General features: G+C 42.5%; 1 protein-coding gene across 2 annotated transcripts in view; it reads left to right on the top strand.

Moving 5' to 3' along the window:
• Positions 1-24,738, top strand: part of LOC137379885 (PDZ domain-containing RING finger protein 4-like) — a 523,744-nt gene that overhangs the window by 473,127 nt on the left and 25,879 nt on the right. For both annotated transcript variants that reach the window (XM_068051287.1, XM_068051288.1), the window contains 3 exons: positions 3,682-3,784; positions 15,300-15,401; positions 20,035-20,097. In XM_068051287.1, coding sequence (XP_067907388.1) covers positions 3,682-3,784; positions 15,300-15,401; positions 20,035-20,097 — 268 coding nt within the window. The remainder of the gene's footprint in view (positions 1-3,681; positions 3,785-15,299; positions 15,402-20,034; positions 20,098-24,738) is intronic.

Genomic DNA, 24,738 nt, shown 5'->3' with positions numbered 1-24,738 from the left:
TGCCCGTCAGTGCTCATTGAGTTCTTCAGCTCACCAGCCCAATACATATGAGGCCTGAGCTTGGAAGTGTTTTGGGCCTCCTGCTCCTGGAATTGATCACGTCACGGCTTCCCCCACCACTCCCTCGATACAGAGGAAGTTTGTGCTTCCCTAAATTCAAAAGATGGGAAGATAGTCCAGAGACATCTCTAATGTTCTGCCACCATTTTGGAGCTCACTGTCATTTGACCCCTGGGTAAAGATTTTCCTGGTCCAAAATACCGCAAGGCAGAATGCAATATCTGCAGCGGTTGCGCTGTTTTGAATTTTTGCGAATTCTCAGTAGTAGAGCATGGGTTCACATTATCAGGTACAATATACTCTATCCCAGTATTGTGCATTAAACTCAACTGCAGAAGAGCATTCCCAGTGCACCGATATGATTTTATTTCCCCATTTCCAACGCCAGGGCCTGGATGTTGGTGAGGTGGGGAAGAAGCAGGGTAGTGTGGGGAAAATCTGGCAGGCTGGGGCAGCAGAGGCCTTGCTGATCCGCACTAAAATAACATGCTGCAGTCTCCTGCCTGGCAGCCAGCCAGATTAATAACCCTTTATGCATCGACCTGAAACAGGGCCACATGTTCGGAGTGGGTAGAAGATTTGTGGACGGGGAACACAAAGTATGGATTTTACATTTTTTTTTCCTGCAGGATTCCCAGCTGACAGGCAGGCTGAAGCAGGTAGGGGGGCAGTGAGAGATGATGGTCGGTGGTGGGGAGTGACGGGAGGTGGAGAGATGGTGGTCGGGGGATCAGATTGCAAATGGTGGGGAGGACGTCGTCCCACGAGCAGTGCTGTAAAGACAGTTGGCTTATGGATCCAGTTTTTCTCACCATCCTTTAACCTGCTAGGTTCCCGTGGCCCAGGAAACCAAACCAATGTTAGTTTAAAAATAAAAGTCTGTAAAAATGAAGACACTGCCTCCTTTAAAAGCTGTTAATGACTGACCTGCTCCTGTAAACAGATTGGTTGCTTCCCCTCTGACCTCATCCTCGTCCACATTGGTTAAAACAGAAAGTGGGTGGATTGGAGGCGGGTTTGAAATTTTTTATATTTATATTTAGATTTAGAGATACAGCACTGAAACAGGCCCTTTGGCCCACCGAGTCTGTGCCGACCATTAACCACCCATTTATACTAATCCTACACTAATCCCATATTCCTACCACATCCTCACCTGTCCCTATATTCCCCTACCACCTACCTATACTAAGGGCAATTTATAATGGCCAATTTACCGATCAACCTGCAAGTCTTTTGGCATGTGGGAGGAAACCGGAGCACCTGGCGAAAACCCACGCAGACACAGGGAGAACTTGCAAACTCCACACAGGCAGAACCCGGAATTGAACCCGGGTCGCTGAAGCTGTGAGGCTGCGGTGCTAACCACTGCGCCACTGTGCCGCCCACCCAGCCCAAATCAACCTGTTTTTGGGGGTTGAAATTACCCCATTTTAACTCTGTTTCTCTTTCCACAGATGCTGCCTCACCTGCTGAGTATCTCCATCATTTTCTGTTTATATTTCAGAATTCCAGCACCCCCAGTATTTTGCTTTTGATCTGAAAAGATGTTTTATCTGTTGCTATGTAAGGGGTGGGGGGGGGTGATCTGTGTAGGAAGCCAAAGAGGACATAGCAACTGGGCAGCACAGTAGTGCAATGGTTAGCACCGCAGCCTCACAGCTCCAGCGACCCGGGTTCAATTCTGGGAACTGCCTGTGTGGAGTTTGCAAGTTCTCCCTGTGTCTGCGTGGGTTTCCGCCGGGTGCTCCAGTTTCCTCCCACAGCCACTTGCAGGTTAATAGGTAAATTGGCCATTGTAAATTGCCCCTAGTATAGGTAGGTGGTAGGAGAATGGTGGGGATGTGGTAGGGAATATGGAATTAAAGTAGGATTAGTATAAATGGGTGGATGTTGGTCGGCACAGACTCAGTGGGCTGAAGGGCCTGTTTCAGTGCCGTATCTCTAAATAAAAAAAAAGTCAAATGGCCATGATATGTCTTCAAGTTAATGTGTCTGAAAAAGAAGCCTGCCTTGGAATCAAAGTACTTAATCCTACTGGGGAATGGAGTATGTGAGAATATGAGATTGACACTTTTTAATGGAGGGACTGTGCCATCAAATTGAGGAAAGGATGAGGAGGACCCATGGAGTACAGTGCTGAGGGTGAGCAGACCACATACTGAACAATAGTTCAGCAGTTAAACTCCTTTCTGGAGATGGGGGACATTGCGGCACCAAACTGAGGATATTGGGACTGTTCTATATGTCGCAAAGCACCTTTTTGTTGTATCTTTCATTCTTTCATTTTTCCATTCACTGGATTTGTAACGAATGTACTGGAGGCAATATTGACTACTGAGCTATAACCGTGAATGGTTTAACCATCCATGCGCTTAAAACTATTTCAAAAGGAACTGTTGTAAATTTAAATTGTTCAAAGTCAAACTATGTTTGAGTAGAAATAATCTTTAAATCTTGCAAAATATAGCATATTCATTTAAATGTAATCTTATTTTTGAAAAAGTGAATTTTGTATATAGATCCAATTCTCAACAGTAACACTGACAAATGATTTTATATATAAAAAAAAGTGCTTACATTTGCTGTACTGGATTGATCTGAAACCTGGCTGATTTAATCTGTTCCTTCTCCAGCCCCCTTTCTGAGAGGGCTGCTTGGAAAACGATGGGTCCACCTGTACCAGCTGCCAGCCTCTCAGTACTTCATTACTTCCTGAAGGTGGCAATTCTTCCAATGCTTCAGTTTTTAAAAAGTGCCTCAGCGGGTAACACTCTCGCCTCCGAGTCAGAAGATCATGGGTTTCAAGCTCCACTCCAGAGCCTTGAGCACATAACCTAGACTGACATTTCCCTGCAGTACTGAGGGAGTGCTGACCTATTGGCAGGGCTATCCTTTTGATGAGACGTGAAACCAAGGTCCTGTCAAATAAATGTAAAGCTCTCCTGCTACTATTTGAAGAGGAGCAAAGGAATTCTCCTAGCATCCTGGCCAAAATGTAGCCCTCAACAGAAACCACCAAAAAAAAAGATTATCAGGTCATTTGTTTCACTGCTTTTTATGGGATCTTGCTGTGCACACATTGCCTACTGTGTTTCCCTGCATTACAACAGTCACTTCAGCTCAAAGTATTTCATGGGCAGTGAAGCACTGTGGGACATTTTGAGGATGTAAAAGCTGCTGTATAAATGCACATTCTTTTTCTTGGAGTAGGGGTGGGGTGCAGGGGTGTTATTGAAATTATTTTGGCACACCACACTCTGACTATACCATATATACAGGTTTGGAATGAGCCGACATTCCTTCTGCTGACTGCTCATTCTTGACTGTGATTAAATACATCTTTGAAAAGGAACAGTTTGCAGGGGCTGTGGGGAAAAGGTGGGGATGTGAGACTAATTGGATAGCTTTCCAAAGCCAGCACTGGCATGATGGGCTGAATGGCTCCCCTCTATGCTCTAAAATTCTACGATTCATTTTAAAATGAGTAAATTTGAGTAGGGAGCAGAACTGTTGATGCTCTCCATCAGAACCATCATGAGTGTTGAAAGAAGATGGATTCAACACCTCCACTTCCACTGCATGCTCTCATTCTAGTTCTCCTTGCATCTTCCCTCACAGCTGTCACTCCCTGCATCCCATGGTCCACGACTACTACGAAGCCAGCGATTACCTTCCCAACTTGGCACACGACGGAGACCGAGCTGATGAGCTGGAATACGAGGTAAGCCAGTAATCCATTTGGAGAGAGAAAAAACTGGCAAGATTGTTGCCTCTATCTCCAAGTACTTTTTAACTACCTTTCATGAAGCTCTAGCATTATTAGTGGGAGCTCTCAGCTCTCTTAGTCAAATTGATTGCACTTTAAAAAATGTAAGTCGTTACAAAATGAGCCAGATTCTGCAGGGTGTTTATTATTATTTGGACTACCTCCTAAACAAAATCTGCAACATATATAAAAAACAAATAAGCAAAAACAAACTGGCAAATGTCTTTTCATATTGTCCAAAACTCACCAGTTTTAATTCTTCCACCTGTAATGTTGGTCTTCGAGAGGAGCAACATGCAATTTGGTAAGTGTGCCTGCAACCTGTGTTTGCTAGGTAACATATTAATGTAAGCTTCACAAAATTTTGCAATCTGAAGGAAGTTATCAGATAATACGTTAAAGTAGACTTTAATATGGCAAGCCAGTTCTGGTATTAGTTCCTAATAATGAAAAGCCTGGATATTATAGGAGGACTGAATGCCGCTCGGGCTTCTATTCAATAGCCTGTAATCTCCACTAATCGCACCATCACAGTCATTAATTTAACATCAGCTGTGATTTTGTAGCCTGAGGCAAAACCTCCTGACTGGAATAAAGGGTGTTTGACATGAGATTTAAATAGAAAAGTGCCCTTTTCAGGCAGAAGCCTCTTCAAATAACAGTGAATAAAACATTATACAGTCATTCATTCCACAACAAAAAAGGCCTAAAACCGACAAAAAAGGGAAATGATTGTGTTCTTATGAATGATGACAAGAGGCGAGATTTATTTTTGTCATTTTGCAGTGTGACAGCTTTGAAATTGTATTTTTTTAAATAAAGGAAGACATATCTACAGTCCTTTGGTGCTTTACACTTTGCTTATGCTGGCAATTTTGCATTCAGTGATACACAAATGGGAAAAAAACACTGCGTTGATATTATATGAATGTCCCAGAAATAATGGATGATTGTCAGTAAGCAAATTTGTTTGCCAAAAATGCTCACCAGATAGGTTACATTGTGTTGCCAACTATTAATTCATCTGCTCGTCTTCTGCCCTCAACCTCAAAGATGCTGAGTGTGCAAAAAGACAATATTGCCAACAGGCAAAAAAGGTGAGCAAGATGGATAGTTGTTCAGGTTTGGCAAATGGAAAGGCCTCTCGTGACACTTCAATATGCTTTTTGTGATGCGGTTGCAGATGACTGCTCAAGGAATGTAATATCTGTGTTGGACATTTTGCAGGAACGATGACAGAGTGCAGTGCAATAAATTGAAAAGACCACTTTTTCTTTGTGTGACCCACCTAGACATACATATACATATTTCAGATAGGTGACTGAATGAAAGGAATGAATAGTTATCACATCTGTACCGTTGCATCCATCAGAATTTTTCCTTTAAGCTGGCAACTATTTATTTGTATTGGAAGATCGCTGTCGCCTTTTATTAGTGAGTTGTCAAGACCAGCAGTTTTTGTATTGAGTAAGGTAGGCAGCAGGCAAGTGGGCTAGCAGTTATTTTCTCCCCCCTTTTTGCCCTCTTTTTACCTCCTGACGGAGCTGTCTACTTTGCAATCTTCCTTTTTTATGGGTTAATGGGGGTTGATTCCAACAGGGTTAAATTAATTTGCACTCTCGAGGTCTAAAAATGCGGAGTAGTTGGTGCTGGTTCATTTTACAGAGTTTAGAATGGATGCTGTGTTGGTGGAGAAAAAGGAGGTCCTATTTCTTTAAGAAGCTTTGTTACTGTGGCCTGTGGGGAGTGTGCAGCTGGATGCTGTGTCACTATCTTAGCCCTTTGGAAGAGGCAATTAATGCTTATCCAACCCAATGGTTCACACGATTCCTCCTCCAGCTTGTCAAAACCAAGTAACTTCCCTAACGAGACGTACTGTGCTTTTACTTTGCAAATTTTCCAGCAGATGTGTCCCTTACACTATGGGTGAGGGAAGAGGGGAGATACTTGCTTTTTTTAAAATCAAAGGCAGTATTTATGCCGCATATCAAGATAGGCAACTCTCACAAATAATTATTGCATTGTTTTGTATAGTTGTCTTTTCAACTCATCTAGGCATTCATATGAACAATTATAAGCCAAGCAAGTCCCAGCATAATCTGAGGCACCAAGTGATTCATTAATTATTTTAACATTGTATTTTGACCCGATTTCTGTATAACAATCTACCAAATATTGAATGAATACAATGGTCATTTGCTAAACTAAATAAAATATCACTATTTAGTTTTTAGTGCTGGTCCCAGGTACGGTTTGATGTACTCCCTGATCTTGCACTGTATAGCTGAGCCATACAGAGCAGGAAGGTCTAATGTTTGATCCCCAGTTTGTACTGAGCTAGGTGATTTCAGCCCAGGATACGCTCAGGGTGCAACAAACGGCTTTGAATTAGGGAGATTAAATTTGGCCACTGCTATCAGGTGAGATTTGAGCTCAGGTATGATCCTGCATTTGAATGTTCTGCTTACGATCACTGTCAAGGCTGGCACATTGAGGATGGTATTTGGATGAGGGACTGGAGCGTTCCTAGCACCCAACAAATTGTATTCCAGTGAGGAGATAATTCCGAAGTTCCGAAGAAGGGTCACTGACCCGAAATGTTAACTCTGCTTCTCTTTTCACAGATGCTGCCAGACCTGCTGAGTGGTTCCAGCATTTCTTGTTTTTATTATAGGAGATAAACATCTTGACGGGAAGAGAGAAAATCAATGAGAACAAAAAAAACTATCATAATGCAAATCAGACGCATTAAACTTTTGTCTTAGTGCAGAGAAGATTACAATTGCTCATGGCTGTTTTTAACTGTTAGTATAATATTGTAGTTCTTTGCCCTCCCCAGTGGATGGTTTACCTCTTAAAGGTCACTTCTCCTCTACATTCAATTTGCAACCTTGGAAAAGAGTTCTGTCGAATGATGTGGAGATGAAATGCACGGACCAACAATGATTTTTCAAAAAGTGAGACTGACCTTTCTAACAGTTGAGTGGCAAGAAGAGTACATTCTTAGCAGGTTAAACTGTGTTACTCAGCCTGTGGATGTTCAGGGGCATAAGTGAATGTAAAGCATATGAGCAGATGTGCACATATCTCAAAATGGATTCGGCCTGTAGTGACAAAATTAGCAGAAAGTTTCAAAAGTTATATTTCTTTATTTTTAGCAATTTGTTTTGAGGGATGCTCTCTATGGGGGCGGGGTAAGTACCTGTCAAATGTTCAAATACACAAGTTTCATCTCACATCAGTTATGATATTGTTACATGCAGGCCACGCGATGATGCATTTGAACCTGATTATGGCTCAAGTGTCCTATTCTTGCAAGGAATGATGCCAACACTTTCTTATGAAGACTGTGGCCCTTAAAAAAGCCCCTCCAAGTTGCTTCCATCAGTTAATATTTTTGCCCCTTCCTCCTGTGATTTCTCCAAAACCTTGATGCTACAAACTCTAGTTGGATCATTATTTCCAGCTGAAGCCCAATATCAGACTACAACTGCCAGCAAGCAGGTTCAGCTTCACTGGAACAAAATGATAGGTGACATAGAATTACAGATCTATTTTAAAAAACATTATTGAAACATATACCACAGAAAGAGGTCATTTGGCCGACTGTACCTCTGCTGGCTTTGTTCAAAAATGATTGAAAAGAAACATACCACCACAAAAACCTTTTTGAATGTTCTTTTTAACAGAAGGTTAAATATCTCAAACACCATGTGCTAGGTCTGCTTGCTACTTGGCCTGTCCAGTGATGTCACCAATGGGGAGGTAGGAATCTACAGTCACTCTTAACTTGCATTCTCCCACTGCTTTGTTTGGACTGGCCTGGCCTAGCCTGGGTACTCACTGGAGTTCTTGAGAAAATGTTGCTCTCTGGGCATGCAACATGCCTATCTAGGTGTGTGGTTTTTGGGGACTGGGCAGCTCCAGATTGGCAGCCAGGCACAAATGAAGCTTACTGCAGTTATATAGAGCCTTAGTGAGACTGCACCTGGAGTATTGTGTGCAGTTTTAGTCTCCTTACCTAAGGAAAGATATACTTGCCGAAGAGGGAGTGCAACAAAGGTTCACCAAGCTAATTCCTGGAATGGAGGGATTGTCCTATGAGGAAAGATTAAATAGAATGAGCCTTTATTCTCTGGAGTTTAGAAGAATGAGAGGTGATCTCATTCAAGCATACTAAATTCTTACAGGGCTCGACAGGGTTGATGCAGGAAGGATGTTTACCCTGGCTGCGGAGTCTAGAACCAGGGGACACAGTTTCAGAATAAGGGACAGGCCATTTAGGACTGAGATGAGGAGGAATTTCTTCATTGAGGGTGGTGAATCTTTGGAATTCTCTGCCCCAGAGGGCTGTGGCGGCTCAGGCGTTGAGTATGTTCAAGACTGAGATTGATAGATTTCTATATATTAAAAATATCCAAGGTTACGGGGATAGTGCAGGAAAATGGTGTTGAAGTCGAAGATCAGCCATGATCTCATTGAATGGTGGAGCGGGCTCGAAGGGCTGAATGGCCTTCTCCTGCTCCTATTTCTTGTATGTTCTTGTGAAGCTGCAATGCCCATTGATTTCAAGACATCAATCTTGTCTGTGTCATCTCAGAGTCGCTTAGAGGTGAGATGAGGGGAGGAGGAAATTTACATATCATTTTACAACAATTTTTTTTCCCAATATAAAGTTGGCAGATTATTTCAAACAAATTTTCCTTCCCTTTTAAAATATTACACATTATTTTTCCTGTAACTAAATGAGGACAGTAATTGTCCTGTTCCACAGCCTGTCCTTTCAAAAGTGGTCAGCAATTCCCGCCTCATGACTTGGTGATAAATGTCATGCAATGTGACTCCGATGTGTACAGGTTCCGGGTTCAACCCTGAGATGTGCTGTCGCCCAGGAAAGTGGTGGGGGCTGTATTTTAAAGACCAAAAATCAGCCCAGGCTGCTCCTGATCACCATCCAGTGACCTAGAAATGTTTGCGGGCAAATTGCCACAAGGAAGTAGTCCACCAATGCTCACTGCTGAGGCTCGGGCAAAGATTCTGAAGGATCCTCCTGGTGTCTGTGGCACTGTGTCCTGGCACAAGTTGCTAGCTTTGGGAAAGGAGGGGAGCAAAATATGGATTGAAGAAATTCCTGAAGACAGATGCCCACTTTTGTTCAGTGTGGTTGCATGCAGTCACTTCAGAGCAGAATGTCTGCTAGACTGCATTTAAAATGACCGGTTCTCTTGGTTTTTAAGCCAGTACAGATGACGGGCAGCTGTGATTTTCCTGAAAAGGGTTGGGGGGGGGTTCCAGGTAATTGAAAATGGTCAATGAAATTCATGGCGTTATGGAATTTTATTTTCTGCGTAGCTTCAGCTGTGGTCACTCAGTTTATTAAAACCCATACCTTGAATAAACCATGTTCCATGATTGTGTCGTGTAACCATGCTCTGAGCTAAAGGATCAGTGATGAAAAGCTTCAAGTCAGGTACCATTCAGTCCGTAAAGTCTTTATGTTCAGCCTATTTGCGAGCACTGCTTCAGGATGAGGGAAGGGTTTGGCCTGATCTTTTTATCATTGAGGTACTTAGATAGAGGGCCATGTCTCAAAACGTAGGACAGCACCAGGACTGAAAAAGGAGAGGTCAATCAGGAAGTGGAGGATAGGTAGTTCAGGCTTGAATTTTGAAAGCCTAAAGATTGTAAGAACGAGGAAAGGGGCTAAGGAGTTCAGCAGCTTTGGGAGAGAATGAACTGGAGAATTAGACTGCAATGAGCTTCGGTTTCAACACAGTGAGGATTTAAGGAGGCAGAAGAGAGCGTAGGAGAGTGGTAGAGGCTTTTGGAAAAACATAATGCTCAGAAGGAGCTGAACATAGTCATATTAATAAGTTAGAGGGGGACTGGAAAGGTGGGGTGGAGTGAAAGGCAGCTTGGAAGCTGAAGGCGAGAGAAGGATTGCCTAGTGGACAGCAAGTTGCACCTACTTTCCACTGTGGAGTGAGCATGCATGTTGGAAAAATCTTTTTTTAAAGAATGAATCTGATCTTTTTTGTCAGTGTTGAGGCAATCTGCTTTGATTTCCTGAAATTTGAAATAAAACCAGGCTTTTTTTATTGGTTTTATTTGTTCTTCAAGCTTTTGTGTTTGTTCAGACAAGAGGTAAGCCAGCTTCCTAATGAATAGCCTCGGATTGTTATCAGGATACCCTGGTGCTACGTGGAGATTAGAGGAATCAGACGAATTAATTGTCAATGATCTGCTTTGCACAAATAAAAGGACAAAATTAACGCAAAAAATTTAATTTGCAGGCTCTGCGAATATGAGCCAAAAATGCAGCCCTCCCAGTGGTTAATTGTGCAAAGCAGCTGGAAAAAGCACTTCATTGTGTTGGTGGAATGTTTCTGCACTGTAAATTATGCCTGTGTTTACAATAGCTCTCTGCAAAATGCTGACATTCAATGCACCTGTGACAGTTGTCATCCATAGCTGTCACTGGTAATGAATTTCCCAATTTACTTCGCTGCTTCTCACCCCCCCTCCCCCTCCCTCCCCCCCCCCCCCCCCAGTAGTACGTGTCACCAGCTGGGGGGAAAAAAAAGAGGCAAGTGACAGACAGGACGCATGAACAAATATGTCAGAGTGCTCCAAATTTATTTCTTTTCAGGACTTGTTAAGGAAAGATTTAAGAGTCAGAAATGCCCAGCATGTTTTGGCTCTGTACAAGGAAACGAGGATGGAGTGAGACTGTCGGATAGATCTGCAGGATTTCTTTGTGTTTCGCTTTGTCTTTCCTAGTGAGTGCAGAAAATTAAAACTCATAGGCCTGTTTGAGTTTAGAACAGCATTCCATTACTCCTTGGAAGATCTGTCTGACTCTGACAATTTGATGTGTGTTTTAAGACGTTTGTGTTGTGGTTCACATTTTACTGGAAGTGCAGTCACTTTCTCTCTTCCCTTTATTTCTTGTTCCCCACTATTTCCTTTTATTATTCTGTATCTCCTTTCTCTCTTTCCTTCCTTCTGTCTCATTACTTTCTTTGCCGTTCCCTTTTCCTTCTGTCTTTTTTCTTTACTCTCCTTTTTCACTCCCTTTCTTTGCTTCCCTTCCATTTTTTCTTGCCTTTTTCATGCCTTTTCCTCCTTCCTTTGCTATTTTGTCCTCTCCCTTTTTATTTCCGTCTTTCCTAGTGTCCCTCTTTCTCTCATTTCCATTTTTCAGCTTCTGTTCTTTGTCCTTTTCCCATTCATTCTCTTCCCTTCGCTCTCTACTAATTACAGAGAATGATTTTCCCTGCAAAATATGCAATGACATTATAAAGAGGAGCTCCCCCTTTTACATTGTCTGTCCTTGGCTGGAACAATTCAGCAGTGGTGTGCAGTTTTACACTTTGTTTGCCTTTTTGTGTGTCAACACCATCTTCAACACGTCAGATTAAATGAGTACCTCTGCCTTTGGCTGATTTATATTCAAATTTATTTTGTCACTCTATAGACTGATTCTGGATTGTAATGCCTTGGTGATTTCCAGTTAAGTTTTTCTGTCATATCACACCCTGCCTAATAGAAAGGGAAAGCCCAGCTTTAATTATGATTCTATGACTGAATGATTGACTGGAAGAACTATCCAGCACTCTTCATCTCTAATGTGCCAGCAGTGGGACAGAGAATGGGTTGAGGCTATGATACAGTTGTGGCTTGTTGGTCAGGCCCATCTTCTGGATAATTGAAACAAAAATCCATCTAAAAGAGATTGAACAAAAAAGCCTATTGAAGTAGTGAAAGAAAGCAAGTTGTGCGGACCCAGAAATTATGTTAAGTAGCATTGGAAAACAGGTTGAAAGGTTTTTTTTTGAATCCTTGTAGTTTTTTTCCTCCCCTATCCTTTGCTCTTGAAGTTTGATTCAGCTTCAGTGCAGTTCCACAGAAACTTGATACCTGGCCCTACCCAAAGGACCATTGTTATTTTCCTACATTACAACAGCAACTGCGCTTAAAAAGTACCTCATTGGCTGTATAACGCTTTGAGACATCCCAAGGAGTGAAAAGGGCTCTATAAATGCAAGTTTGTTGGTTCTTTCTTGTGTGAACCGAGACACTAAGCACCTTCAGGTTATTTACCCATAGCTGGGTTGAGACAGAATCTGATCATGTAATTGTCTAACATACATGCACACTTGTGCGCAAACACAACACACACACAGCTGAGACTAACACATGAATAATGGGCCACCTCAGCAAGGCACTGAAAGAATTTTGGTGTCTGTCAAACTGCTCCATGGTATGATTCACAATGTTTGCACAAGGCAGGAGAAAAATATTGATTGAAGAAAGTAGCAAAATGCATTCTGAACTATTCTTTCAGCTACTCCAAATTTTTCTCTCCAGCAGAGGTCACTGGATGAACAAATAGGAACTGTCACTCCCCCAGAGCAGGAATTCTGAGACCAGTTGTAACATCCAACAATCCTGCCCCTCTCCCCACTAACCTACCCCAGGCTAAGATTCCAATCTTGGTACAGCCTGGGAGTTGAGATGGTGTCCAAGTACCACACTGTACAATGAAAAGTGTGTTTCATAAAGAACCAAATTTCCAACACCTTTCTTGGTGGGGGAGGAGGAGAAATAAACCTCCATGGACAGGGTATCAAATTCCCAATGAACTTTCTTTTTTGATTCCTGAATCAATGAATAAAGCCACAACAGTTGCATTATGAGACTGCGCAAAATAGTGCTGGCGCACCAACTTTGTGATGTGAGTTTTATGAGCTAACATTAAAGTTTTTGCAATTTTTGCATTAAATCTGTCCTCAGACGGTGTGATGGGGTGGTGGGAGGGAGGAATAAAATTCAAGGTTCCTGCCTCTGAAGACAACTTTTACAGGGAAAGGCATTGTAGGTGTCAGGTGAGGGCAGGATCCAGTTTGGCTGTGATGGTCCTGTGGCCAATTAGCCTGCCAGCACTCAATATTTACTCTTAATCAACCAAATGTTATTAAAAACACCCACACGTCATAGGCATGGTTAGCAGAGGCGGTTACATGGAGTTGAGAGGCAGCTCAGTCATAATCTAATTGAATCGCGGAGCAGGCTTGAGAGGCTGAATGGACTGTTCCAATACCCTGACTGTCAAATTTTGTTAAATGCAACCTGCATGTGGATGGTCACAGTGTCAGAGTGGCTAAGGTATTAATCTGAAAATTAGTTTAGACCAATTCAATTGAATACAAACTTCCATTGCGATTATACTTTATATTCTAGTTGCATTTTCATTCTGATAGATTCCTCTTACTTGTTTGATAACATTAAGTGTTTGAACTGATAGAGAGCAGACCAGGAAAGCTTGTGTGTGCCATTGCTTATGAAAACTCCATTACATCACTCAAAGTTCCTGTTTATTCTATACGTTGCCAGAGGCCTGAAATATAATGGTGTGTCTGCCGACATGAACTATTGCTTGTCTCGCAAGGGTTCTTTGTGCTAGTGGTTCACCTCACCCAGCACCTCTCCTGCTATCTACTGATTGCCTGGGGTTCCCAGTGCTGACTGCAACGTTTGAGACACTGTCGTGTGTTTGCATTATGTATCCAGCAAAGGAGGGGGCGGTGGGGGTCGGGATCGAGAGCGGGAGATAATGCAGTCATTCATTTGGTAAAATACCTTGGCTGAGAAATGAGAAGCAACTAACAACAACAAAGCTATTGAACAAAAGCACAGACAACACAGGCTTGTAAAAGGTTTCTGTTTCATTTTATTTAAATCCAGGTTTGCACATAATAATGCCCTTTGCATGTAATATTTTCTGTAACTGCCTTGGATTCCATGTTGCTAGGATTGGTTAACCTTTGTCATTGGCAGTATCAAAAGCAGCTTTTTGATTTAGTAATTGTGAGTTCTACGTTTTCCATATCTGTTTTTAATCTCCAGCTTAATTTATTTTCCTACCCTTTTGTCTCTCCAGCCACTTTTCCCTTCCTCACTCTGATTCTGCTTTCCCTGTCTGTTTAACTCTTCACTATTCCCCCTCTTTGTATGATGTGGGTCACTAAGATGAAACATTTTTGCACAGAACAAGCACAAGTTCAGCTCTACATTCTTACACATAGAGATAGAGTGGAGAAGCAGAAATTACACCATGAAATGTGGGGAGAACTCACTGATAGTTCCTCATGGTGTATTTTTTGGACATGTATTGTTGAGAACAAATGCAAATCTATGCGGACGCATCAGCCTCCTCCTAGTAATGTGAGATACTAGGGGAACCTGAAGAAGGGAAGAAAAAGAACAAAATAATATATTTTTAAAGAATACCCTTATGCTTTTCAACAAATATGTCGCTGATTAGCATCTATTTGATGGAACAAGTGAATTTACAAATCCCAGCTAATTAGTCGGGAATGGTCACACTTTTTGTCAAGTGTAAATGTGTGTCATATTAAAGGCTTGCTGTGTAATAGGGGTAGCATTACAGGAATTGAGAAAGGGGGAAGAAATCAGTCAGGGTTTCTACCTTTCACTGCTATTCAGTGACCCCTCTTGAGGGTAAAGACAGCACTGGGTTTTGCTGCTATGCTTCCTGTGGCTGAAGGGCCTGGGGTCTTTTGCCCTGTCAAAGTGGCCCCCGGATGAAAATGTTTGAGAACCACTGCTGTAGATAGTGTAGCTCTCCTTCCTTGATCTTCACTTCTTGCTGCCCCTTTCTATGACTTGACTTACGGCCTTAGCCGCTGCTTTCTGCTCCTCAGGCATCCTCAAATTCACTTGTGTCTTTCGATAACTTTTACAGTACATTTAAGATGTTCAGTTTAGCTCTAAATTTAATGGCATAAGCTTAAAGAGGAAGCATTGTTATGGGGAGAAAAATACTAGCTTTCTCTAAAATTCCCTCATCTTCCAAAATAATTACACTGGAAGCTCGCTGATGTGCAGTGCCACGGCTGAGGCCATGCGAGAGAACAAGTCAGAACCCTCATCCTCACCACTCGCATGACTTCATACAACCAGACCGGCTCCCAGTTGCATGGCATGGAAACTATACATGTATTAGATTTTTCCAGCTTCAAGACATTTGATGTAATTGTATGACTTTATAAAGGCACAGTTGTGCGTTAAATTAGATCTCCCCTCTCAAGCTGAATGAATATTTTTACCAGGGTTGCCCTAAAACATCTATGTGTAAACCTGTCATAAACATGTCACTCTCAAATAAAGGTACATCACTGGGACCAGTTAGAATCAGTTATTAAAAGCACCAACGATATGTGATGTAATCAGAGGATTTTGTACTAAAATGTTTACAGTGATCAGCGTACATGACATGGAGTCTGATTTTCTTTTACGTGTCAGGCCAGCCGGATATGTATTTGCTGGGAAGAAATTTTGGGAGATACGATATTTGGAGTATTTTGGAAACAGACATAGTCGTGTAAGGCAGGGAGGGAAACAAAGAAACTTAACTAACGGCTTGGTGCTGTGTGTGCTCTTTCAGGAGGTTGAACTGTGCCGCATCAGCAGCCAGGAGAAGCTGGGCCTGACTGTCTGTTACAGAACAGATGATGATGAGGATGATAGTGGAATCTATGTCAGCGAGGTAAGTCACTGTGGAAGGAAGCGACGGCCTTTAATGGACCCGACTGTTGAGGGTTGGCGGTATGCCAAGTGTTGTCACTTCTAATTGCTGTGGTAAATTGCATTGCCCGGATAATATGATTATTACAGCCTGTTTATTTTAAGCAAATGTTTTAATGGTAGATCTTAATTACTGAACATTGTCGGAGCAAAAAAAAAATTACAGGATAAAAATTGAGTTGACTACGCAGACATGCTCGGCTTTTACACAAAGCTTTCATCGAGCAGTCAAGGCTTCAGATTCAGAGTCCTAATTGGAAGAGTGCTCGGGGAAAAAGTACCACATTGTCTACCTAAAGAAAATTTTACAGGTCAGCATAATCAAAAGTATTCAGCGTTGAGTGCAGCATTAATAATTAAAATGTATACAATGAGGTGGCCCATGATTGTCGAGGTCCCTCTTTGTCATAGAGTCATAGAGAGGTGCAGCACTGAAACAGGCCCTTCGGCCCACCGAGTCTGTGCTGACCAACAACACCCATTTATACTAATCCAACATTAATCCCATATTCCCTAGCACATCCCCACCATTCTCCGACCACCTACCTACACTAGGGGCAATTTACAATGGCCAATTTACCTATCAACCTGCAAGTCTTTGGTTGTGGGATGCATTCTTTGCCATTCTTAATAAAGGCACGTTGTGGGGAAAAGTTATAAGGAGGGTGCTGTGAATAGTTTCTCTGTTTACAAGAAATGTGGAGATCTACTGCTGAACCTATGCCAGCTGGGCCTGCTGCAGTCAAAATTTGCAGCTCAGCGCCTTGTTCCTTTGACTCAGGTGTAGGAAATTCAGGAGTGCAGTTCAGTTCAGCTCGGTTCTAATCACATGTACCCTGACTGCAGCTTTAGATCCGTGCCAAGATTTACATTATTTTAGTTGATGAATAAGACTCTAACCTCATTTAAAAGGGACTGGGATTCGAAAAGGAAGGGTATAACAGGATAATGTTGGGGGGTTGTGGTCGCATGCAGAAATACAGATGCAGAGCTAGCCTTGCCAAATGGCCACTTCCTGTGCTACAATATATATGATTCCAAATGAGGGTCTGCTGTCTTATTGTTAACCCTTTATGTACCGAGGAAACAAACGCCGTTTAACTTTCTTTTTGTTGCTGTGGACAGATTTACTCATCCAAACTCCATTAGGCTTGAGGGGCAGCATTGGCTGCACTTGTTTGCATCAAAGCATAAATGCGGTTGTCAAAGAAACACATCCTTGAAGTGAGGGGGAATCAAAAGGCTCATTTTTAAAGCTCACTCGGACCTCCAAAATGGATGGTGGGGGAGACAAAAGTGCAGAAACGAAAATGACTTTGAAATTAATGAGGCTAATTTTCACCCTCGTCACCTGGGCATTAACCTGACGAATGGATAGCTTGCCTGGTGCGGACCGGACCCTGGCGCAGGGGCCCACCCGCCTGGTGCCTACCCTGGCGCAGGGGCCCACCCGCCTGGTGCCTACCCTGGTGCAGGGGCCCACCCGCCTGGTGCCTACCCTGACAGAGGGGCCCACCTGCCTGGTGCAGACCCTGGCAATTTTTGTTTTGCCAGATTACTGCCCAAGCAGTGTTGAAAATCACCCTCCCCCACCAATATTTTTTTAGTTGGGGGGAGGTGGAGGTTAAAAAAGATTGGGAAAATTAAGCAGATGCAGTGGTTCATCAACAGTTTAAAAAAATAAAACAAGGGGCTGAATTTTACTTTCCCTCCACCGTCGGGGGTCGTGGTGGTGGGGGTGGGGGGGGGTTGCCGGAAAATTCTTCTGGGAGAGGCCAGCCATGACTCCTGACTCCGGGAAGGCCCTGCCGTATTTTACCGGCAGTTGGGCCCTCATTTCATAGGCAAATAGTAAAATTGAAGAGTAATTACTTAACTGGTAGCAATGGCCTCCCACGCTGTGGCTGGAACTCCCACGCCTTCGGAACGTCATTCGGAGTTCCGAGGCTTGACACTGGTGGAGAGGGAGGAGGAGTGAAATTATTAGAGTGGGAGGAGGGGGAGCGGGGAAAATCCTTTGTGTTAGCTGTGGGGATGGTGGGATGGGTTGAAGGGCTAATGTTATGAGGTTGGGGGTAAATTCGGGTTGGGAATAAAGTTTATTTTGGTGATATGGCACAAAAACAAGCATTGTGAGGGGGTGAGAACGAGCCTCCAGCTTTCATGTAATTTTTTAAAACATAATATACCATAATATCACTTTAAAAATTCAAATATCTTCTAAGGGCTTGAAGCCCTTTACAAATAGAACCAGCGCCTGCGTGGTGGCGCCAGACGCTGTTGTTGGGGACATCATCGGCGCGCTCATAAAATTCAGCCTAAGTAGAGACCAAGGAGCAACATGATTAGCAGATTGATATTGTTTATCTTATTTTAATTTGAAGTGATATGGTGTTATTACAGCAATAAAGCTACTTTTAATTAAGTTCTAGTACTGAAGATACAATATTGTTTTCAGTGAGATTGTGAAAGCTGAAAGCTTTTTGTCACGTTTGACCAGACAGACATTTATTTAAGGGCTTCCTGAAGGAAGTGGTGTCTATAATGCTGTTTGGCAATAATGTATCAAATGAGAAACAGAAGGGGAACATTACACAGAAATCGCCTGTTTAAACAGAAATCCAAAAGTAAAATGGGAGAAATGAATAGCTGAAGATAGTGATTGTGCCAAAGGTGATAGATAGGAGTGCCCCTTGGTGGCAGGGTCATCACTCAACTCTGCGCAGTGGTGACTTTGATGGAGTATAATTTGTATCCCAAATTCTGCAACGCACAATAACACGAACTAGTATCAGATGGAAGCACCCACAAATTATGATTGCCACAGCCCCGTCTGGTCATCTAAATGCTGGCCCCTTCTTAAAATTCCTTATTTGCTGCTTATCCTGAGTGCATTTGACAGATAATGAAGTCGTATAAAAATTGTACTTTTTTTCTAAATTGTGTTGAATGTTTGGCTGCTGCAATGTTGCATAAATTGGTGTTGGGCGAACTGGGATAAGCTTCTGCCGTTGGTAGGCATTGACAAAGCAATAAGTAAACAGCATGCACTGTTGGAGAATGTTCCGATTAAGCTTCAGACCTTTCAGAGTACCAATATTTTATCGATCTCCAGCCTTGGGCAACAAATGCAGTTATTTTAGTTTGGGGATGAAATGATACCTTTGGTGTCTGTAACACTTAGAGAAGAGACCAAGCACCAAAGGTATCATCAATCTCCTAACTAGAATAACATACTGCTGTCAGACATCTGTCTGACTGCAAAATGTTAACTTTTCTATGCACCATCCCTTATTTGGTCATCACTCTTCTGTGACACACCTGCAGCTGAACCATTTCACCGCTAGATGAGACTTGAGCAGCTCGGTATGCTGCAGATTTTCGAGGAAAATTCCCCCGGGAGATGTGTTTAACAGCAAGATAATTTTGCACAAGTTCAGCAACATTTTGATGGCAGTTTAAACACAAAACGAGACACAGCTGAAAGGTGGTAAAGAGGGGGCGCTCGTGACAGTTAGGTTTTTGCCAGTCTTGGGCAGGTGGCAGTGCAGAGTCAGAACCCCATCTGAAACTTACCATCACGTGGTAGAATTTTAAGAGATTCTGGCCATCTGGTGGGTGCACTATTTCAAAAGGAACCTGTTTTAAGTGTTATCGAATCATAGAATGGTTACAGCAAGGAAGGAGGCCATTTGGCCCATCGTGTCCATTCTGTTGCTCTTTTCCTTCATGCTTCGCACCCCCTCCCCTCAATCTTGCATCTCTGTATGCTAAACAATGCTTTTTAGCCAAGAGGGGACAAGGACCTGTAAGTGTCCCACTCAGAGCCCTCTGAAAATGTGACCTCTTCAGCTGGCCACTGATGGCACGCCCGAGTGACTCAGTCTCTCTTCCTTACGGGAACAGTCTGAGAATTCAGCCAAAGTTTCCTACCCCACCATAGCCCCTCCCTTCTTGAATATGTCTATAGATGAATTCTGCTGATGATCGTCTTCATTTTGATGCCGACCGCATTATCTTTTAGAATGATTCTGCTTTGCGTTCCTCACTTAAGGCTGATGTATGAGTGAGTGTCCTAAAGACTTTTGGTGCCCAGGAATTGTTCTGTAGACTGGGAACTCAGTGCATCCTGTTACCACTCTGTGTTCTCCCTTTACCTCGGAATCAGGAGTATCTTGATGCATTTTTCTACACCACTGACTTCCGCTTTCCCTGGAGCCTTCCCAAGAGTCGGTGGAATTGTCAGTCCCTGTTATACTGTCTCCCACAACTGTTTTGAAATTCTTTTACCTGACATTGAGCACTGGTTAAAGTGCGTGCATTAGAATTTGTAGATCTCACATGCAAAGTATAGACCCTGGGGGGGGGGGGGGGGCGGGGTGAGATTACAGCTGCGGGATACAAGATTGAACTTGAGTTCTGTAAAAGGGCATGGAAATGCACAGAATCAGTGTTAAAGGAACATGAGTGGGCCATTCAGCCCATTGGGCCTGCTCTGCCATTCAGTTGGATCGTGGCTGATCTGTACCCCAACACCATTCTCCTGCTGTTGCTGACCAGTAGCCTGACCTTGGAACTTTTCTTTATTTTCTCAGGTTGACCCGAATAGCATTGCTGCCAAAGACGGGCGTATTAGAGAGGGAGACCGGATCATTCAGGTAAGTGTAAATAGAAATGTTTGTGTGACTGAAATCACAAAGCCCCTCTGGCCAAGAATGAAGCAGAAGGCTTATTGCAACGTGAGCAAAACAAAACAAAATTGTCAAGCAGGTGGCAGCCTTTGAGGGTCAGGCCTCAGATGTAGAACTAAATCCAAAGCCTGCACCTGGGAGATAAGCTGATAGCAGGTTTTATTCCAATCGGGCTGCGTACGAGTTTCATGCGATGAAAGCAGCCCCACAGCTGGTGCCACACGACGTCTGGGCCAGCCACATAGACTGATATCGCCATGGCAACAATCAGACTGGACCCCGTCAGCATTCCATGCAGAAGCATGGACATGCATCAAAACAAGAATTTAAAAATAAATGTATAAATAGTCAAAAACAAGCTGCTTTGTTATAGTGAAACCAACTGAGTGTCCATTTTTTTATATAAGCCCCAACCTGCTCAACAAGCCAATGTTAGGTTGTTAGCTACGCCTATACATTTGTACAAAGAAGAAAATCTATATTTCATAATGTGTACTGAGTTATTGGTGGTTCTTGGTTTGTTTATGGTCCATTTTATCTCTGCAATGGCTGTCACAGCAGAACTCAACAAGGTGTTCCACACTGAAGAAGTACACAGTGACCCCAGAGGTCAGTATTAGGACCACTGCTGTTTTTAATCTATGCTCATAAACTTGATGGGCATAATTTCAAATTTTGCAGGTGACAGAAAATTTGGAAGAGTAGTAAACAATGAGGAGAATCGTAGCAGACTTCAGGAGGACAAAGACAGACTGGATGAAGTGGGCAGACGCATGGCAGATGAAATTTAATGCAGAGAAGTGTGAAGTGATGCATTTTGGAAGGAAGAAAGAGGAATGACAATGTTAACAAAATGGTACAATTTTAAAGGGGGGTGCAGGGACAGAGAACCAGGGGATTCACATACACTGATCTCTGAAGCTGGCAAGAAAAGTTGATCAGTTTGTTTAAAAATAAAAAGAAATCCTTGGCTTTATAATTAGAGACGTAAGAGAGCTAGGAGGTTATGCTAAAACATTATAAATCGCTGGTAAGGCCTCAGCTGGAGTATTGTGTCCAATTCTGGGCACCACACTTTCAAAACGATGTCAAGACCATGGAGAGGGTGCAGTGCAGTTTTACTAGAATGGTACCAGTGATGAGGGATTTCAGTTATGTAGAGATGCTGTGATTATTCTCCTTGGAGTAGAGAAGGTTAAAGAAAGATTTCTTAGAGGTGTTCAAAATTATGAAGGGTTTTGAAAGAGTAAATAGAGAGATACTGTTTCTGTTGGCAACAGGGTCACCAACCAGGGGGCACAGTTTATGGTAACTGGCAAAAGAACCATAAGAGAGATGAGTTTTTTTTATACAGTGAGTTGTTATAATCTGGAATGCACTACCTTGAAGCAGATTCAATAGTAACCTTCAAAAGGGAATTGGATATATACTTGAAAATGAAAAACTTGCAGTACTATCGGGAATGTGACTAAGGAAATTAAAGGGAGATTTGATCGAGGTGTAAAAGATTATGACAAGTTAGACAAGGAAGCATGTTCCCATTAACTGTTCGTATAAGGACTAGTGACACAGATTGAAGGTTTTGGGCAAGAGATGCAGGGGGAATGTGAGGAAGAACTTCTTTACGCAGTGAGTGGTAATGACCTGGAACTTGCTGCCCACAAGGGTGGTGGAAGCGAAGGCAAGAGCTCTTTCAAAGAGCCAGTACAGGCACAAGGAGCTGAATGCCTTCTCCCACTGTATGTTTCTATGAACTTGGGTTTTATTCCCCAGATTTAAGAAGATTGAGGGATGATCAAACTGAGCTGTTGAAAATGATGAAAGGTGTTGATAAGATAGATACAGAGAAGCTTTTTTGTCTGGTGTGGGAATCCAGAACAAACGGGCCTCATCTGAGTTAGGGCACTCAGGAGTGAAATCGGGAAGCACTTTTCACACAGAGGGTAGTGGCAACGTGGATTTCCCACCTCAGCTCCAAAAGAATACGCTGTGGACCCTAGGGAATAAAGACTGAGATTGGTTGATTTCGGTTTTTTTTTATAATTGGTAAGGAACATGGATCAAAGGCGGCGAAATGGATCAGTCAAGATCTAACTCAATGGCAGAACTGGCTTGAGGGCAGAATGGCTCCCAGTGTTTGCTGCAAAATCTCTAATGGTTTCCCAAGAAAGCAGATAATTATAATATGGGATCTGGAGCTGCTGCTTTATTTGAATTGACAAGTTGTTAAGATTTCTACCACCACCACTATTATTATGGTGGGGGGAGGGGGTAATGCAAGGAACGACTTTGCCACATTGAAGGGTATTTTGGAGACTGGTATCCAAAGCTCGGAAGGTGCAAGTCTGCAAATGTGAATTTTGTTAGTTTGTCAGTGGAGGCTAAGTGGGTGTGGTCATCTCTGCTGTGATGTTTATCCTCCAGCAGGTGAGCTGGTCAATTCCAAGTGACTTTTTTTGGACCTTTGAATGAAGTTGTTATTGACACTGGCAGCTGGGCAAGTGTGACTCTTTCCAACTGCTCTGTATATCCTAGCTCACACCAAATCCATTTCAGCCATCACCCCTCTGCTCACTGATCTACATTAGCTTTCATTCCAGTAACATCTTGATTTTCCAAAATTCTCTTCCTTGTTTCTAAATCCCTCCATGGCATCACCCTTCCCTATCTCTGTAACCTCCTTCAGCCCTACAACCCTCAGAGATCTCAGTGCTCCTCCAATTCTGGCCTCTTGCACATCCGCAGTTTTAATTGGTCCATCATTGACAGCCATACCTTCAGCTGCCTAGGCTCTAAGCTCTGAAATTCCCTCCATAAACCTCTCTACCTCTCTCCTCCTATAAGATTCTTCTTAAAACCTACCTCTTTGATGAATTAGTCATTGTCCTAATATCGCTTTATGTAGCTTGGTGTCAAATTTTATTTGATGACACTCCTGTAAAGCAGCTTGGGATGTTTCACTACATTAAAGGTGCTAAATAAATGCAAATTGTCATTGTCCATTTTGTTGGATTTTCACGTACAATGTTTGAAAGCATGACACTGGATAGGCCGTCATTGGAACTCCTGAAGTTAAAATGTATTTTTTTTTTAAGCCAGGCCAATAGAATATTTGTCAATCTACTGGGGTGTTAGCCAGTTCCTTCTGCCTTTTGTTTGAGTTGCATGACTTACAACTGTCTTCAAATATGAGTGAGATCGCCCAATGTTATTAGGAAGCTGGACCTGAGTTTGACTTCAACTTGTGCTGATGGGATAAACAGCTGCTTTCTTTGCTGATTGCAACAGTTATCTGATAAGATTTGGGGATCTTGCTCAGCGGTTTGACTCGGGTTAGTGTCTGAAACATCACGTTGGTGCAGTAGTGGACACTCCTGAGCTTGCGGAAATAAAGGATAACTGGTTTAGTGTTTGACTGTGGTTTGTAATTGTGTCCACAATCCATCAGAGGGAGGGTGTCTTGGCAATTCTGCTTTTGTTCATTTGGTAACTTGTTGGCTGGAAATGTTAAAAGTATAACAAATTGCAATTAAACAAAATTTTATAAAATGAATGTTTTTTTCTTTATTATTTCCATTAAGTTGGAGATTTCATAACTTTGCATGCCGTACTTGATCTGCTAGAAAAATAAAGGTACCTTACCTTGACAAACACAGAGTGAGACTATAGCTTTGTTTTCTGAAGGCTAAGTTAGTTGCTTCCTGCTGATTAAATGTGAAGAGCATTAGTTGTAGGCAGTGACACAGCTCGGCCACCAGTGTGAGGGAAATTGGATGAGATTCAGACAAGTGGCAACCATGTGATGTGCAATCAGATGTGCTGGAGCTTTAAGGGCTAGAAGCTTTGCCATTGACCCTTTATTTGTTCTGTTTGATACAAAGCACACCAGTAAGCTAAAATTCATGAGCTGAGTGGATGTACATGTACTAAAAAATATAATGCAGCTTGTTGAAGGTGAGTTTGAAAAGTCTGTACAGCTAATGGTTTCAGATGATATGAATTCCTGGACATCAGTATGTTAGTCATGGTGCTGCCTTTTTACAATTGAGGAACCACAAATGTGACTTTCATCGGTGAAAGTCTCTCAGTTGCTGGTGATTTACAGCACTGTGTCTGTTGAGGGAACTGAGAGATGGATGCAGTGTGCGTTTCAAGTATGGAACAATGATCTTTAATAGAATTCTTTTGAGTGTGGGACAAGCTCATTCATTGAATGTGGAAGGGTTTTGAAAGTACTTGCATGTGACATTAATGGATCTGGTAGAGTATCATGAAGTTTCTGTTCTCTGGCAGGAGTGGGGATGGGGGTCAGTCGTTTACCTGTTCTGGTGGGGTAAAAGAAAACAGGACATCAAGCTGGATGTGCCGTACTTGAACTTTATTTCCGTCGTTTCTGTTGCCTCTGGTACTCCCAAGTGCTGTAACTTTACAATTTGCTTGATGCTTTATTCTTTGATCTTTATTCTTTGGAAGTTGTCTTTCAGGAATCCTTTCCGAAGGTTCCTGCTTTTCAAATATTTATTTACAGCCTGTTTCCTCCTCTGCATAATAACCTGCAGACATGAGCAAGTAACTCTTTTGTCCACACCACGTTTATCTGTCACAACT

The sequence above is a fragment of the Heterodontus francisci genome, chromosome 18, assembly GCF_036365525.1.
Source record: "Heterodontus francisci isolate sHetFra1 chromosome 18, sHetFra1.hap1, whole genome shotgun sequence".
Lineage (NCBI taxonomy): Eukaryota > Metazoa > Chordata > Chondrichthyes > Heterodontiformes > Heterodontidae > Heterodontus > Heterodontus francisci.
The sequence above is the reverse complement of the archived record's forward strand: the minus strand, read 5'-3'. Positions and strand labels throughout refer to the sequence as shown.